At 45.3% G+C, this 16676-nt stretch overlaps 1 protein-coding gene across 2 annotated transcripts; it reads right to left on the minus strand.

Moving 5' to 3' along the window:
• Nucleotides 1-724: 724 nt before the first annotated feature.
• Nucleotides 725-9188, minus strand: PRSS23 (serine protease 23). 2 transcript variants are annotated; one of them, XM_069808437.1, is made up of 2 exons: nt 8943-9188; nt 725-3912 (listed from the first exon to the last, which is right to left on the minus strand). In XM_069808437.1, the coding sequence occupies exon 2, from the start codon at nt 3897-3899 to the stop codon at nt 2781-2783; it is 1119 nt and encodes a 372-aa protein (XP_069664538.1). In that variant the 5' UTR covers nt 3900-3912; nt 8943-9188; the 3' UTR covers nt 725-2780. The 2 variants fall into 2 exon arrangements, with proteins under 2 accessions (XP_069664538.1, XP_069664537.1); XM_069808436.1 differs by lacking the exon at nt 8943-9188 and adding an exon at nt 4326-4868.
• Between the last annotated feature and the right edge of the window lie 7488 nt (nt 9189-16676).

Genomic DNA, 16676 nt, shown 5'->3' on the forward strand with positions numbered 1-16676 from the left:
CATTACTCAAGCTCATTTGCCTTCTGCACAACTCCACTCTGCCAGTCATCTCAAGAGAATAAAAAAATCTCAGTTTACAGTCCAACGAAGCAGTTGAGAACATATGACGATGGATGGGAAATATGCCCCATAAGCCAGGACTGACGTTCTCAAGCCCACATTGTAGCGTGCACATCCAGAAATCGGGAAAGGTGTATGGACAGCAATTCCCAAATCAAAAAGTAGAATATTTCTGCACTCCAGTGTTCCTCAAAAAACTGTGGGTCTCACTGTTGGCTTCAGAGGAACTTTTTTCTTATTGTATCAACTAAAAGAAAAAGAAGACAGACCTGATTTATGACCTTAGACTGACTAGTTCAAATTCCTCCATAGTTTACTGACCCTGAAGTTAATAAAAAAAATGTGACTCTTTAGTCTAATAGGTTATTTTCAGCTTTAACTAATCTGAGCTCATGACTGGCTTTGGAACTGCAACAATCATAGAAAAGCTAAGATTGATTATTACCGTCCAAAGACAAAGGGTAATTAAGCCTACTGGGAAAAAAAAAACCCACCAAACAAAAAAACACTTGTAACAGGTGAGGACAAAAGAAAATTGAAGGAAAATAAACAGCACTGAGGATATTAATAAATCTGTTCTGTATCTGAACATCTTTACAAATAAGTAACTGAAATGAAACTGAAAGTGCAACCCAAGTAGAGTACAAATACAAGAACGTCTGCATTGAAATTCCATAACTTTTCTTTATTCACTGTGATACATTCAAACAAAAGTGCTCCAGATAACAGCCATAGAGTAAAGGAAATTAAAATAAAAAGGCAGAAAAAGACCATCAGATACATATGGTGATTATTCATATTTCAAAGCATTAATAACTGCTTGTATCTGAGTGCACCAAAAGCCCACATGAGGGTCCATGTTTTTGTATGCTACACCTATAAAAATAATAATCATAGGCAGCTCTAGCAAAAAATGTTTTTCAGAACTAGAGCCAAAGCTATCACAAAGATAAAGCACCATCAGGCATATGTTTACAAATGCCATAGTAATTAGCAGAGTGTAAGAAAGGCTTAGCTGAATTAACATTTTCTTTGTATTTGTATAGCACAGGGAAGCTCTGCTTAGATTCATTCCTTCCCATTTCACACCAGGGACTTGCATTTGCCCCACAACACTAAGCGCCATGGGCAACTTGGTAAGCTTCAGGAGACAGTGAGAGATGGATGGGTGGAAGAGAAACTGGAACTAGAGCCAGTGACTATCCTCCTATTTAAAATAGTCTTGGCATGGCAGCATGTACTTAACCACGTTACTGCAATACGGTGGCACAATACACCTGAGAAACATTGTTTGTACAGACCACATTGACTTCCCAGTGCTGTCTGCCAAGCTACAAGTATTTAGCTGCACTGATTTTCCCTATAAAGACAGTTCTTGTTTTAAAGTCCAATTCTGCTACAGTAAAAATGTCACTGTTATCTGCAAGAGACAGCAGAACATCACTTCATAGCAAACTCAAAATACATCCTATAATGTGGCTCTATTCCAGCTGTAGAATTATCAAACCATGCATTTGCCAAGAATTATTTGTAACTCAACAGTTTGACAGGAGAGCGGGATCCCTGCCGCAAACAACACAAGAAACAGAAGTCAAGATGCCGTACAAATTACACTGTCAAAGGGATATGATAGAGACACACTTATAACTCCAGGGTCCCTCTACCTGGTGTATTTTTAGGTAGAACAGCGTGGATCTACAACAAAAAGGGTGAAAACTCAGTAGCACCCTTGTCCTGCTCTCCCTTTTACCTGCTTTGCAGGCAGCAATTCAGATGGCCAGCAAGACCAAAGACAGGCTTCCCCTCTGAAAATCTGAGTTGCTGACATGAGATTTTCCTTAAAAGATGTAAGTAGGTCATAACAGAAAACAAGCCTCTGTCCCCATGCGCTTTCTATGATAGTATATTCATAGGGATCCTGCTAGGTGTAAGACTATGCCCCAGCTGCTGTAAAGATTTAAGCCCATGTATGATTTGTGTTTCCCAGAGCAGAATGCAACGGCACTGCTCCTACGACCAACATCATCTTCACAGTCAAGTCTTTGCAGCATCAAGGTCTGTTTGCTTAAAAAGCATTTTTCTTAACTATGTTACTAATAAAGTCTCAAATCACTCAGGCTGAAAGAAGGTTAGAAGTGTTATGCAGTTATTTACCCTTCACGCTATTTGTGTGGCATTCATCTCCCACAGCGCATGCCTTGCCCTTTTCACACTCCCTTTCTCATGCAGGAACACAAAGCTGTAATGTTTGGGTTGCAAACACCATTAAATGCCCCCCTTCAGCCCCCAACAGCACAGAAATGTTTTCTTTTAAAAGTTCAGATCAAAGCATTTCTACTAATCCTAGGATTTATTAAAACAAACATTGTAGGCATGAGATAGTCAACAGCGTCCCTTTTATAAGATTCTTTGGAGACGGTTCTGATTTCGTACTGTTTACTGATCCGCCCCTAATTAATCTTCAGTTGCTCAGCTGCAAATTCAGCAAGTCCACCTGCTCCTTCCCCACCCAGCAGACGTTCCTTCCTCCCCAGTTTCAAGCTGTAATGACAGCACCACACAGCCCCTGTCCTAAGAACCAGGTGGCTTGCTTGAAAAGCTATAGATCACTTCCTGATGTTACAAGATCGTATCACACACATTTGCAGCAGAAGTCTTGCCTTTCCTCAGATGAGTAATTAAAACCAGTCATTAAGTGCTTTCAAGGAGTTTCATCGTCTTTATCCTTCCCTGCAGTCAAGGTAGTTGCCTTTGATCCAGTAACAGATCTGTGCGTATTTGAGGGGTGTGATGCGAACAGCTACATTGAAATCCTGAGGGGTGCCATTCATGTCCACCCACTGATGGCCTGAAAATATTCCAATAATTTTACGCTCCCATTTGTGATTCTGCCTCTTCCACATCCTCACGTACACCCCAGATCCACTCGCACCCGGCTGGGCATCGCACTGCTGGTACAACAGGTCATATGTTTCATCTTTGACATCACAGAAACGGTAAACCAGGTTTCCTGGACGATCATTGTCATAGCCAGAGAAGTGAATCCTCCCTCCAGGCAAGTGTCTTGCTGGTGGGCTCACACCTATCTTCATAAACTTTCTTTTATGAGGCTTCTTCAGCTCCAGCAGGGCATAGTCATAATCCATACCAATGTCATTGGCATTGCCTTTGATCCATCCTTTGGGGACATGTGTCCGTTTCACTCGGATCCACTGGAATTTCATTTTCTCAGGCATTGCCGAGTTGGTGATATTGGCCCCTTTGCTGCCATCTTTCAGTTTGGGCTTTAGGAACCCCACCCGCAGTTTCTGAGCTCCTTTGACATAACTCTTGCCATCATGGATACAATGAGCGGCAGTAAGAACGTGCTTTTCAGCCACCAGCGTCCCCGTGCAACCTGTAGATAGCTTCACTGATGTGGAGAATGGGTAATTCAACAAGAAGTCTTTCCCAAAAATGCTAAACCTGCTGTCATAGCCATAGATCTGCCTCTTAGTTCGAGATTTGCCTTGAGAGCCATCACCGCCGTTGCTCAAAATATATATGCCCACTTCAGTTTCAGTGAGGCTACCATTAGCGTACAAGGTTTCGTAGGACAGGTAGTTCTTCACTTCTTCATAAGTTGGCAGCGGAGAACTTTTGTGGCACGCTGGGCCACAGGGAGATACCACTTCCAGTCTGGCTTCAGCATCAAACTGCGGTTTGTCCAAGTTAAGAGTAGACTGTGGCAGGATAACTGGAACTCTGTAAGATGGCCAAGTTGGCTTCCAGTGAGAACTGGAGGGCATCGCATCTTTAGCAGCACACAAAAGGAGGATTAAAGTGGACAAGCCTGCCATTCTGAATGCCGGTCTGTGGAAAGCAAAAGGAAGTCCAGTTACTCACCCAAACATGTTGCAAGATTAATCTACCTTGCTAAGTAATGGCTTTCTAACCAAGTATAATATAATAAGGGTCAAGCAATTTGAATGGAGCCAACTATCATCAAGTACTTAGATTTCTCAGTAATAAACTAATGCCTTAACCTGTATCTTGAAACAAGTGTCCCAGGTTAACACTGAAACACAGGGCATTTAACCCTTGGGTGTGCTGAGCCACCAACTCCCAGCTGACTTCAGTGGGAAGTTATGGTATTTGTCTTCAAACGGCGTAAGGAAAATTCAGACCCTGTGTAAATTCCTGCATTCAGAAACCACAGCTCCTGCAAAGAGTGAATGTGTCTGTCTTCAGCTAGATTACAGTATTCTCTGAAAGCTCCCACCTACTCTCTGACTCCACTGAGAGACATCCTTAAATCACTTCATACTGTTTGCTGTCTTAGCCAGAGACATCAAGCTGATGGCAGGAACAGGCAGGTGGACAAAGAAGGTAACCTGAACAGGAGCTGGGTTGCAGAACATGACCGCATGGAAGACTCGCTTCCCCTTGCAACTCATACCAGAGGAAGGTTTCTGCTTCACGTAGCATTCGCTCTCCCCTAGGCTTACATGAGAAAGGGCGATAAGATTATACGAGGGCAGCTAATCAAGTAAGTTTACAATTCTCGAGGGAATTTTCATTTAACATACTGGCTTATTCCTTTATAAACTCAATTAATTAGAAATGCAAACCAACCCCCTCTGAGCTCAGGGAGGCGAATGAGACTGTAAATGTGTTTGTGAACCACAGGCAGAGAGCCTCAGACTGCAGAGAACAGCGTGCTCTAGTACTGTGTCAAGAAAATGTGTAACTTCAGCTTATTTGAAAATTAGCCATACAGCTGAATCGCTGCAGGAGGCATTGCGCCCTGCGCAGGAAGGCAGGCAGGATCTCCCTCATACAAAGATTATTCAAACAAAACTTCACAATTATGTTGAGCTTACACATATTTAAAACCCTGCTGAGGTTACACTGATCACAACTGCAGGATCATTCCTGACATACCTCAAATGAGTTAACCAAAGCAAATCATGCAGGAGATCACCACAGCTATCTAAGAATAAAAAAGAAAAATCCTTCTCTCTAACGCTTTTTGTAGGAATACTCCATCCCTAAGCTGAACCAAAAAAGACTTGAGAAGCTACAGACTGCTGAAGTCCAAAGGTGTCCAACTCAAATATTGGGCCTGGATTCTTCCATTGTTGGTAGCATCCTCTCTGGGAATGGAGGCTGTAATTAAAGCACACAATGTTCAAAATATCAATTGACTCATGCAGGCTATCAAAAAATTTCCATTCCAAAACAACAGATGTAGATGAACAGAGCTGATGGTACTGATGCCACAGAGGCAGGTACTGACTCGTCCAGAAATGACCAGACATTCTTTTGGTAATTTTTTCATTAACAAACAGGACATCTTTAAAGGGACATATTTTTTTCCAGAAGGGTTAAGCTCTATAGAATGTGTTGCTTTATACCTAGCGGGCAAGTCATGCTGGAAAATACAGGCCATTTTAAACATGAATCAGAATTGCATAATTTTTTAATGTCCCAAAATTGGAAAATACTTGCTTATGTATTCAAGGAAAACCATCAGCTCCTCTGGCTCCTTCCACAGCAGAGATTAATATTGGATGTGGCTGGGGTTTGCAAACTATGAAAAGAGACAGTCTCACATTGGAATAAGGATGGTCCAGGGAAAACTTGCTGTATATCAAATATGCTCATTGTACAACAGTGATTAGGAAAAGATAAAAAGAAGGTAACAGGGACAAATGATACCACTCCATCACCACAAAGACAATATACACTAGCATAAGTCAACTGTTAATTGTCCTACTTGTGACAGTGAGGACTGTACACAGAAATGTTTACTGGTCTTCCAGTTAGAAGCTGAGAACAGACTAAATCACAGTTATGCTGTACATCAGGTAGCAGATCCCATCATTAAGAGCATGTATTTATAAGCAGTCTGCTCTCATCTGCTTCACACCAAAGTTATTCCTACAAATTACATTTGAAGCTTTCTTGATAGATGGAATCTCTTGTCTAAATTGCACCACTCACGCCACTTCTTGGATCTAAAAATCATTCATGCTAACTGAACCAATGCCGGCCTTTGGCTGGTTTATTTAGCTGGCAGGGGAAAATTAGAAGCGTCTTGTCAGTTATTTGCACAAGCAGCAAGATTCCCTCGTGCCCATCAGCACAGCGACTGGATGAAGGGACTGTACCCAACAACTTCTCTGCTTCCTCGGAGAGCATCACCCAGGCTGAGAAGAGAAATTACCTCTCCCTGCAACCTGCCCTCCCTCATCTCCCTACCATCACCGCTGCAGCAACGCCAACACTGGAAAAGCAGTTTTAGACAGCAGAGGGCAGCCGCCCTATGAAGAGAACAAGACAGGAGCTGGGACTCAAGTTGGTCCCCCAAAAAAGGCTTCTGAAGATGGTATCTGTGCCTGTGCTGTGCCGTGCCCTGTAAAGTGGTACTTACTCCACTTTATGTCTCTGAGCAAGCCTCCCCACACCCCTCCCCTGCTGCTTCTGTGCTATGATCACATTGGAGAGATATAGGATGAAAAAAAGCCTTCTTATCAATTACAGAACTTTTCTATTATTTATTAAATGCTATTAAAACCTAACAATATAATAAAGTTGTGAGTTTATACCTGACCGTAGGGGCTAAACAGTGCTCACGAACCAAAGCATTTACTGAAATCTTTGTAATTATGTCTTATCTGGAGACATAACTGGTACTAAATCAGCTCTGGGCGGCAATAAATAGAAAAAATATGTCTTATTTATAACCAGATGCCAAATTAGTGCATAGTACCTCTTCTGTGTAGATCCTTCCTCCTTAAAAAATAAATGGTTATGCAGAAAGATGAAGGAATTTTAGAAGTAGCCTAAATTTAAAGAGAGACCTACCAGTTAGCCTTTTATTTCCTTTTCCTTTCTCTTTTCCTTTTTGTTTAAAAAAAAAACAAGAAGCTGCAAAAAACAGGGTTAACACTCTGTATGTTCAGCTACTCACTCACAGGTGACCCTGAAAGATGTTCTCAAACCGAACAAACAGGTACAAAGCGAGTACTTCCCTGAACAGCTACCACAAAACGATACTGAATGAATTACGACGTGCTGCTCTACTGTAGTACTGCTCTTCTGTTTCTATTTAAACTGTGTCATAAACTCAATCCACCCTTTGACTCAGTACAAAGCCCTGCTCTGATATCCAGCCTAGGAACCCCCTAGAAAGCGGTTTGTACATAATCACACTTGCTAATGGCATTAAAATTGTTTAGAGAATGGAAACAGTGACAGCTACCCCGGGGCTCCCCACGCCGCTAAAACACTTTACAGACACATTTTCCTGCCTGCTATGGGCATTCACGCCTCGAGATAGATGTTGGTGAAAGAGAAGTGCCTTGTTCAGGACAGACATGAATCATTTTCTAATAAGCAAGTAATTTTTCTGGAAGAGCTCACTACTTCAGGGGTGGTTCTTGTAATAGATGGTTAAATAACAATAAATCTTGAAACATCCACTATGAAAGCCCATGAACTGAACAGTCTCCATTACATTTTGAAATGAAGAAAGTTTTTCCACAGTGCTGGAAGCCAGAATGATTAACACGGCAAAAAAAAATGAAGACAGACAGTAAGAGAGAAAAACCTGCCTCAAACCAAATTATAAAGGTGAACTAAATCACTGCCACACCAAAATACCTCTGCTGCTTTTCTTAGTCACAGAACTTGTTAAAACACAGCAAAAATCATTGAGTCGCACTTTAAGAATTACAGAAGCCTTACTGCCATTAAAATCTAACATCTCTATTAGCCTGCCTGCGATGCTGAAGGTAGTGCGAGAGTTGCAGTGCCCTACCCACTAGACTGAGGGCTGCAAGAGATGTCTCGGAAAACCTGAAACGAACTTTGATGCTGGCAGGCCAAGGGTGTCTGTTAACATACACAATGGGCACAGCAGGTATTTTGACACGTCTGTCAGTGACACATGCACACACAGAGGAAAGGGATCCTATTAAGCGTTTGCCACTTAGTCCAATTACTACAGAATATTTTCACTGCCTCCTTTCGCCCCCCTTTCTTTCCTCTCCCTCTCTCCCCGGCATGTAAAGCAGCTTCGGTTTCACTGTACAAGGGCAAACTGCGTTACAGGCGGACAGCGGCGGTCAACTTGAATAAAACAGTAAGCCGAAAGCAAGGACGTGCATCCCCAGGGCTATCAAACCAGCCCAGCCGTGGGGCAGCCGCGCAAGCGGGGTCTCCGGCGGGACCTTACCGACCCCTCGCACCTCGCTCGGGGCAGGAGGCGAACGCCTGCCGCAGGCTCCAGCAGCCGCTTCGCTGAAGAGACCGTGTCATGCAATTCTTAAAAAAAAAAAAACAACCAACCCACCCCCAAAATCCGGTGTTCTCAGTCACGGTGATGAACCAAAGTCTAGCACCGCAGCGGCTCAACCGGAGAGCGACTTCTGACGCCTCCCAAGCGTTCCACGCGGCAAAGGCGAATTTTTATCAGCTGCTTCCCCCGCCAGACGCCCCTTCCAAGTCAGCCACGGACACCGGCGAGCAGCGGTGCTGGCCGCCCCGGCGCCGGGGACCCGACGCGGGGAGAAGCCGCGTTATCCCTTTTGTTTGCCCGCCGCCGGAGAGGCGGCGCCGGGTGCGCTCCCGTCGATGCGAGCGGGGTTAAAAATTAAGCTCCGCGGGGGAGGGTTCGCCCCGAGCCGGGACGGCGGCTCCCGGCAGCGCGGTCGGCGGCCGGTGCCCCGCAGCGCCGGGCTCCCCTCGGCTCCGCGCCCGCCGGGCAGGTGAGGCGGCCGGCGCCGGGGCACCGAGGGGCGAGAACGGCCCTCGCCATCCTCCCCGCCGCCCCTTTGTCCCCCGGGGTGACCCGCACCTCCGCGGCACCCTCCCGGCCGGCGGGACCCGCTACCTACCAGCTTCCCGCCGCGGCGGCGGTGTCTCCGGGAGCCGCTCAGGCAGGTGGCGGGGCCGGTCCCATCCCTCCCGCCGCCTCCGCGGGGCTCGGGGGCGCCTCCCGCCCCGTCCCGTCCCGTCCCGTCCCCTCCCGCCGGGCGCCTTCCCTCAGAGGCGCGCTCCGAGCGGGGCGGAGCGGCGCGGGGCGGAGCGGCGCCTCCCGCAGGTGGCTCCGGCCGCCGCCGCAGCCGGAGTCCCGCTCCTGCTCTCCTCCGCTCCGCTCCGCAGCGCTCCCGGCGGCGCCGGCGCCCTCTGCCCGTCCCACCGCCCCTCGGCGGGGGGCAGCGCCGGGCGAGGCCGGGGGCGAGGCCGGGGCCGAGGCCGTCCCTCCGCGCAGGCCTACCGGTGCACCCTGTGGGGAGTCACCCCCTTTTTTTCCTCTTTTACTGCTGTTTTCATTTATTTCCTGAGGAAAACCCTATTTTTTTCCCTCGTCTTTGTTTTTATTCGCGGTGTCCCGGCACTGCGGGCAGCTCAGGGGCCGCCGTCCGCTCACCCCAGCGATGGCCAGGCCACCCTGGGGCTGGGGTGGGAGGTTTTGGGGTGCAGTGGTGGCACCTGGGCGGCCCCGCGGGCACCAGACACTCTCTGTCCCCGACGTCTGGGTCCCCAGCGTGGCAGGTCCCTTCTCGGAGGGTCCCCGGGCATGGGGCGAGCCCGCGGCGTCCCTCCTGCCATAGCAGGGCATAAGCTCCAGGAGCTCTGCGGTCTGTCACCTATGTTGCCTCGTCAGGCAGATATTTGAATTTAATTGTCGGACACATTCTTTGCATGGGCTTTAATTACTCATCCTTCTTGAATCCTTATAATGATATCTGGCAAGAAAAGAGGAAACCAGAGCCAAGAAGGCAAAAATCCTGCAACGTGTTTTAACTCCGCGAGAAAAATCCACAAAAGGTTTTGCCAAAACTCCCAGCTGATCACCATTACCCCAGAAAGAAAATACAAATTTCACAGGGATCAATTTATTTTCTGCCTTCTACTGACCACTTCACCCCACCGCCACCCTTACAAAGGACCAGGAGAGCCTGAAGCACAGCAAAAGCTCTGCCTCACGCACGGACCCTACGTGAGGAGCTGAGATGTTACAGGATATTATATTCTTAGACGTGATTTTTCTGATTTGCTTTTACTGGGGCCTAGCACCAACCCCATTTGGGGCTGTGGAAAGGTTTTAACGGATGGTTGGAAAAAGCAAGCGCTACAAAAATCGTAACTACTCAGACAAGTCTTTCTCAACATGAAGGGAGAGGTCCCCAAGGGTGGAGGGCAAACATCTGTAGCAGAAACACAGGTAGAGAATACAACTGGTGTCAGGGGGGAGCAAGGGCTGGTGACACCAGTTCAGCTGCTCTTGGGCCACCAGGACATGAACATGCGACAGCAAGGAAGATACCTGGAGTGTCGGTAGGCAGCTAATGAGTAAGACTCCATCAGCATACCATACTAATCACAGATCCCTTCCTTACCTGGACTCTGTGCCTACTAGCCTCCCAATTAGATACGCAGTCCCACTGCTCCGCTGTTTTGCGTGGATGGAGGAGGTGGACCGTGTCTTGGAGGGGGTGAAAGCGTTGTGAGGTTTGGTTACGTAGTGGGAGTCAGGGCTGCAGCAGTGGCCCAGGTGGGCTCCTGCTTTCCATGGGCATACAGCCTCTTCTGTCACAAGTGCCACGTGTGCTCCAGGGCCTTCCCAGCTTTCCTCTCACAGGTCTTCCTGACTGTAGTAGGTCACCATGCCAAACGAGGCCTCTTGATCACTTCTACTCTTCTGACAAAGTACACGTTGCCCAGCAGTCACTTCTAGATGACTGCAAACCCTCCACTGAACATCCCTCTGTATGTCCCTTTCCTGCTTTGTCTCAAATGTATCAGCCTTCCTGTATCACGCTGCTGCTTTCAAGAGTCTCAGTGGGAAGAAGGAATAAATATTAGTGTAATTGTTTCCTCCTTTGTATGTTTTCCCCAATTTTTTATTTACAGTGACTGTGAATAAATTCTGACTGACTAGAGAAGGACTGTTTGATCTCCAGACACAAATTCAAATAGACACAATCCTAGAAGATCTGACACTGATAGAAATATTTACAGCAGATGGGGAGGGGCACAGATACAAGATGCTGCTGAGATACATATGGTGGGACTGACCTCACTTAACTGTAGGGGTTTGGGATGCCCTGGCTGTCCATGATACAGCACAGGACTACAGACCTTCACTGTCTGGAGCAGCAGCTGAAAGTCACGTGGGATGCCCTAAGGCATCTCGAATGAGACTAGAAACCTCATTCAAACCATAAACATTTGCATGTAGAGGTCGGTGTGTGAGGTGTTCACTCTGTGCACCTTAATTGCCAATGAAGAGAAAGAGGCACTGTCAGGGTTTAAGTTGTCTGACCTACATTAGACACTTAAACAGGAAAAGATGAAGGCATCGCATCCAAAAAAGGTGTCTATGTGAATGTCCATAGTTAGAGACATCTCACCACACTTCTCATGGTTCCCCGGTGTGTCTCTGTCTTCCTGTGACTGCCTGCTGTCTCTCTACGTCTGACTAGGGGAAAGGATCACCTTCATTTTGTGTTGTTTGTACAGCATGGGGAGCTGGTCCATAGCTACCAGTCTACGGTATTTCAGTTATATGGATTATAAGACATCATGTACTTCTATGCACAACACAGATAAATGCATAGGAGCCACAAGGCTTGGTATCTACAGGACTCCTCCTGAGAATGAAACCTTAAAGAAAGTGTTGGGCAAAACTTCTTTCATGCCAAAAGCTGTGGAGAAGAACGTTTAGTTTGAAATTGAGTTATGAGGCAGTTGGTTGCCACAAAAATTTCTAGATTTTGTTTTTAGGGTGTACATAGAACCATAAGCTCAGCAGAGACAGTTTGCCTGGCCTCTCTTAATGCCTGCCTTAAGAAAAATGAACCACTGTCCAGTTCTCTCCAGCAGCTATAGACAAAGTCTAATGTTTTAACTTCCTAATTCAAAAGAGGAAAAAAATACCAATTCTAGATTTTTTTTTTTTCCCTATGTGTATAATTCTTAAGAAACAAGAGCTCTGGTGAAATTGGGCTGCCCAAGCTTTTTTAAAAAGAGAGTGAAGTCCAAGATCTGAGTGTTACTGTGAGCCATTGTTGAGGCAAAGAGCAATAAGTGACAACATACGTAAGGGTGAAGAGGTATTAGCTGTACTATATTGTGAAGTGATAACACACACGCTGGCTTTTCAGCACCTTGCGAGTAAGCTGAAAATGAAACAGTCTACAGGTGGGAGCCCTAATGAATGGCACTGTCAGGAGATAATTTCTCACGGTTGAAGAAATCTTTTATTCTGCAGGGAAGTGAAGTAACCTGGCATTATGGGCCTGTGCCAGATTCCACCGCAGACAATGGAGCGATTTCAGAGGCCACTGAGTCTGGAAGGAAGAATGACAACCCACAATTGGCTCAAATGAGTCCTCCCATTGCTCACTGCTGATGTAATGCAGCAGAAAAGGCCTTGGAGTTCCCCCCTGCAATGGCAGCTATCCAGCAGGCTCCCTTTTCCTTGTACGGGACAGAGACTCACAGATGCCCCATTTCCCAAAGCTCTTTCTAACCAGGGGAGGAAGAAGTTAAAGGTGAAGACACTCTCCATCCCTTTGAAAACAATCTATTCTGAAGGCAAGGATGATGCAGACTGGGACTTTGGAGAGACAAGTCCTACCCCCATCTCTGCCCTACTTCATTGCAGGACTCCAGGAAGGCTCTGCTGCCTCGGTTCCCAATCTGTGCAACGAGTGTGAGAGCGTCTTCTACCTCAGTGCAGTGTTATGATGATAAATACAGTGGCGGCTGTCCCATGACTGCTTGCTGTGATGATGGGACAGGGAATGCCAGACATTTGCCTCAGATATGTTGCACCATCAGATGATAACACCCAGAGAGAATGAACTCTTTTTCTTAGGTTTTACAAGACTGTGGGTGCAAGGGTAGTGGGGGAGGCACTTACTCCTCTTCCCAGAAGCAAGGTGCTTTTACTGTCAGCTCTTAAAGGAAGCATGTGAGAACTGAGAATCTGAGTTGTTTGGTTTATGAAAAAGTTTGCCCAGTAGGAAAACTGACAGCTGAATGTATAAAATGTCCTTCCAGCATTGGTAAAAATCTTGTCATCAGCGAGCGTGATGCAGTGGAGCAGGTGGAGGACTCCAGCCTTGGAGAGGATTCCTCTGCCCAAATAAAGATAACTAAAAGCTAGGCATGACCACTCTGGGTTCCTTTTGCAGGCCTTTAGGGGCTACCTCAGAGGGCAATTTATTACATCCTAAAACAGGATATAAGATAGGCCGGACAATCTTTCCTTAAAAGCGCTCATTTCCTTCCATTGTCTATTAGAAGAGGTTAAATCTAACTTTTTGATGCCTGCAGTTACATGAAGTGAATCCCACTCAGTTGTAGCCATTTCCTTCCTGGGTGAATAGGGATATTTGAGCATTTGGTTGCAATTCATACTAACAGGGGACGGTTTCTACTGCACAGTTCCACCTGCAGACATAACTGTGCAAATAGCGAGCTTTGCCTGAGACAAATCAAGCTTTACAGAAAGTTTCTAAAATTATTGGAAAAGTAATCTACTACTATATGGGAAACACAAGAGGTAATATTGGACTGAAAATACAGTGTGTTTAGGAATAATTTTGTAGGGTTTGGTGTGTGTGTGTGTCCCCCCCCCCGAATTCTCAATTGAAAGCCTTATTGGGATTATCTATATCTGTCAGGCAGGGCATGGGACTGTCTAAATATCTGCTTGAAATAGAGTATATTATGTAGAAAGCTTTGATCAAACGATGAGATGCATAGAAAGAAGAAAATGAGGAAGAACATTTTAAATTCAGCTTGGCTCAAAAATTCACAGATATATATATTACATATTTTCTTAAATATACAGATCTTGGGAATTACTGCTGTTTGTGTTACTGAAAACATTTCTGACAAGTGATATTTAAACTAATGGTGCCTCTTTAATTTTGTGATAGTGAAAACTTGTTGAAATAAAACAGGCACCTGGATTTGTGCCGACAAGACTGAGATTCTTGTAAGACACTGCATCTTCATCATTTGGATAAACAGCATATCAATACAGTGAAGTAATCCCAAAATAACACCTTAAAAATAAAACACTGCAACTGCACTCCTTGAGAACTTCAGGAATTTCCTGAAAAAGGGAATCTTCAGTGTAATGCAAAACTACTAATTCATCACTACTGTTTTTGTTTTTATGCTAGCCTGTGTCTATCTGCTGGGTTTAGATTCTGCTGTAGGTTTCACTGCTCCGTCTGGCAGTTTTGAATCCACCATGTACTCATCTAAGAACAGTGAGCTATAACATTTTACAAGTGCTGTATGTGACCATGAAGTTACTGTATAGTTAGAAGCTCATTGAGGGTATTAATAGACTGCTTTTCAGCTCCTGTTGGAGATCATACTCACCTCGTGCCCAGCTCGTTTAAAGAGAAGCCCACTTTCAGTGCACACAGCAAAGGAGAAGGTTCTCCCCGCAGTGAGAGCCCACGCCTGCAGAGCAGATGAGCTGGGCACAGTGTTCGGTCAAACCTTTCACCATCTGCCTGTCAGCCTTTGCAATAATGTTGCTTGGCTAATGCTGGGAAGGGCCTTTCCTAGTCCTGTTGTACAGCAAGAGTTGGTAGGACTTCTAATAAGATGCTTGAGCTCAGACTTAGTTGGGTGCCTGGTCATGTTGCACCCAGCATGAAGGCACCCTGAAGTTAGCAGCATGACTCATAAGTGAGAGACCACGTCATATTTCAGACTATGTTCTAGCTATGGTCCATCTGGCAGCACAAACAGAGCCTATGCAGTTAAAACTTCCCTCAGGGAGAGGAAGAGTTGAAGGTGGTGGTCTTGGCAAGATCATCCTACAACAGATGTAGGCCCTGTGGGGACACCTAAAGCAAGTGTATCTCCCCAGCTTAGGGAGACAAAGAAAAAGGAAAACCAGGCAGGGATTGGGACTATTGCAATGAGCGGTTCTGCCTTAATTTCTCGGTCAAATAAGCCTTTGCTGGTAGAATTTGGGTGAATCCACATAACACCTGTGAATTGGTGCTCCTAAGGGGAATGAACGTAGGGTCCAGGGCGTACAGGAGGGCTGTTTAGCCATCACAGACAGCACATGGGGCTGTCTGATAGGGACCACTGTCTGAAACATGAAGAGGAGTCAGATTAGAACCAGGAGAAGTCGGTTATGATTAGTTTGGGAACAGGTAAACAAGATTAACCTCAGATAAATTTAGCCACCTAAAAATTATGCCAGTAGCCTAAGGAAGGCCATCTTTAAGTCAGAGGAGAGAAGGTATCTCCAGCAGGCAATCCATCCCACCCATGTTAGATGCTGCAGTTATTATGGAATGAACTGCAGTCTGGAATTACTTTCTCTTGGGTGTCAATAGAGGCAGCCTAGACAGCTCATGTGGAGAGGACATTTGGCTTTTAAAGTTAGATAGCAATACACCGTTCAGAGTTAAGTGCTCCTCATCAGAGAATTGCTCTTGGGCAGCTCTTGTTCACATCTTGTCAAGATGAGCTTGGCTTGCTTTCCAAATCTAGTGTATCCAGCTATGAAAACAGTGATGATTTTTCTCCAAATAGGCAACCTGTTTCACTAACCTATGATCCTTTTCCTTCCCTTGTGGCAGATGACATCTTCATTTGCAAGGTAATAATTGCAATTTTATGCTTCTCAGCTGTGACTGCAGCTGCAGTACAGTATTTAGTTCTGGCTACCTAGTTCCATGTGAGATGTAGACAAATTGGAGGTGATTAAGAAAAAAATAAACAAAAAATGATTAAAGGTAGATAAATAAAACTTGTATAGTTTATCATAGGATGACTCTAACAGTCTACACTTGCAGTGTAAAGTATATAGGACCCTAAAGAGGAACTGTTTCACATGGCACTAGAGAGTATAATGACAAGAGTATAATGCGATGAGATAAGAAAAGACATATTTGGGCTAAATGTCACCAGAAAAATTTCTGACTGTGTGAACTGGTTGTGAAATAGTATCCCAGGGGATTTCCTCACCCCCCAAGAATATGTAAACTGTGTGAGGCAAAACATTAGGAAAGGGAACAGTCCTGAATATCATGTAGCAGTTTAGGCAATTCAATAGGTCCTTCCCAGCACTAATTACTACAATCTGCAGTTCAAAGCCTAGAAGATAAGAAAACTATTTGATGATATGTCTTGCAGAGACACATCCTATAAGGAATATTTATAGCAAGTCTGGATTTCCTATAACTTATTTCCGACACAGTGTGCCTTTGAGTGCATTTCAAAACTCAAAGATGTCTAAAAATAGCCCTGTGCTGCTCCATACTATGTACCAGGTTCTTACTGGTGGTCTGTAAATATTTCCTCTCTCAAACGTACTCAGCGAAAAAGCCTGTTTCCGAAATGTCAAGTCTGTGTTCTCAGTCTACACTCTTTCAGTTAAGTTGGGTTCCCTTCTGTACCAAGGAGAGAGATTTAAGTGGGCAAATTTAATTTTTAATGACATGTATACAGCCTCACACAAAGCAAATCAGATGAAGATATAGATACTACGGACGTGAGTCTGAGACCGGGTCTGCACCAGGAGCTGAGTGATGCATCAGACCTGTAAATATAATTTAGAATTTAACATAACT

Source organism: Haliaeetus albicilla, chromosome 20 (genome assembly GCF_947461875.1).
Source record: "Haliaeetus albicilla chromosome 20, bHalAlb1.1, whole genome shotgun sequence".
NCBI lineage: Eukaryota > Metazoa > Chordata > Aves > Accipitriformes > Accipitridae > Haliaeetus > Haliaeetus albicilla.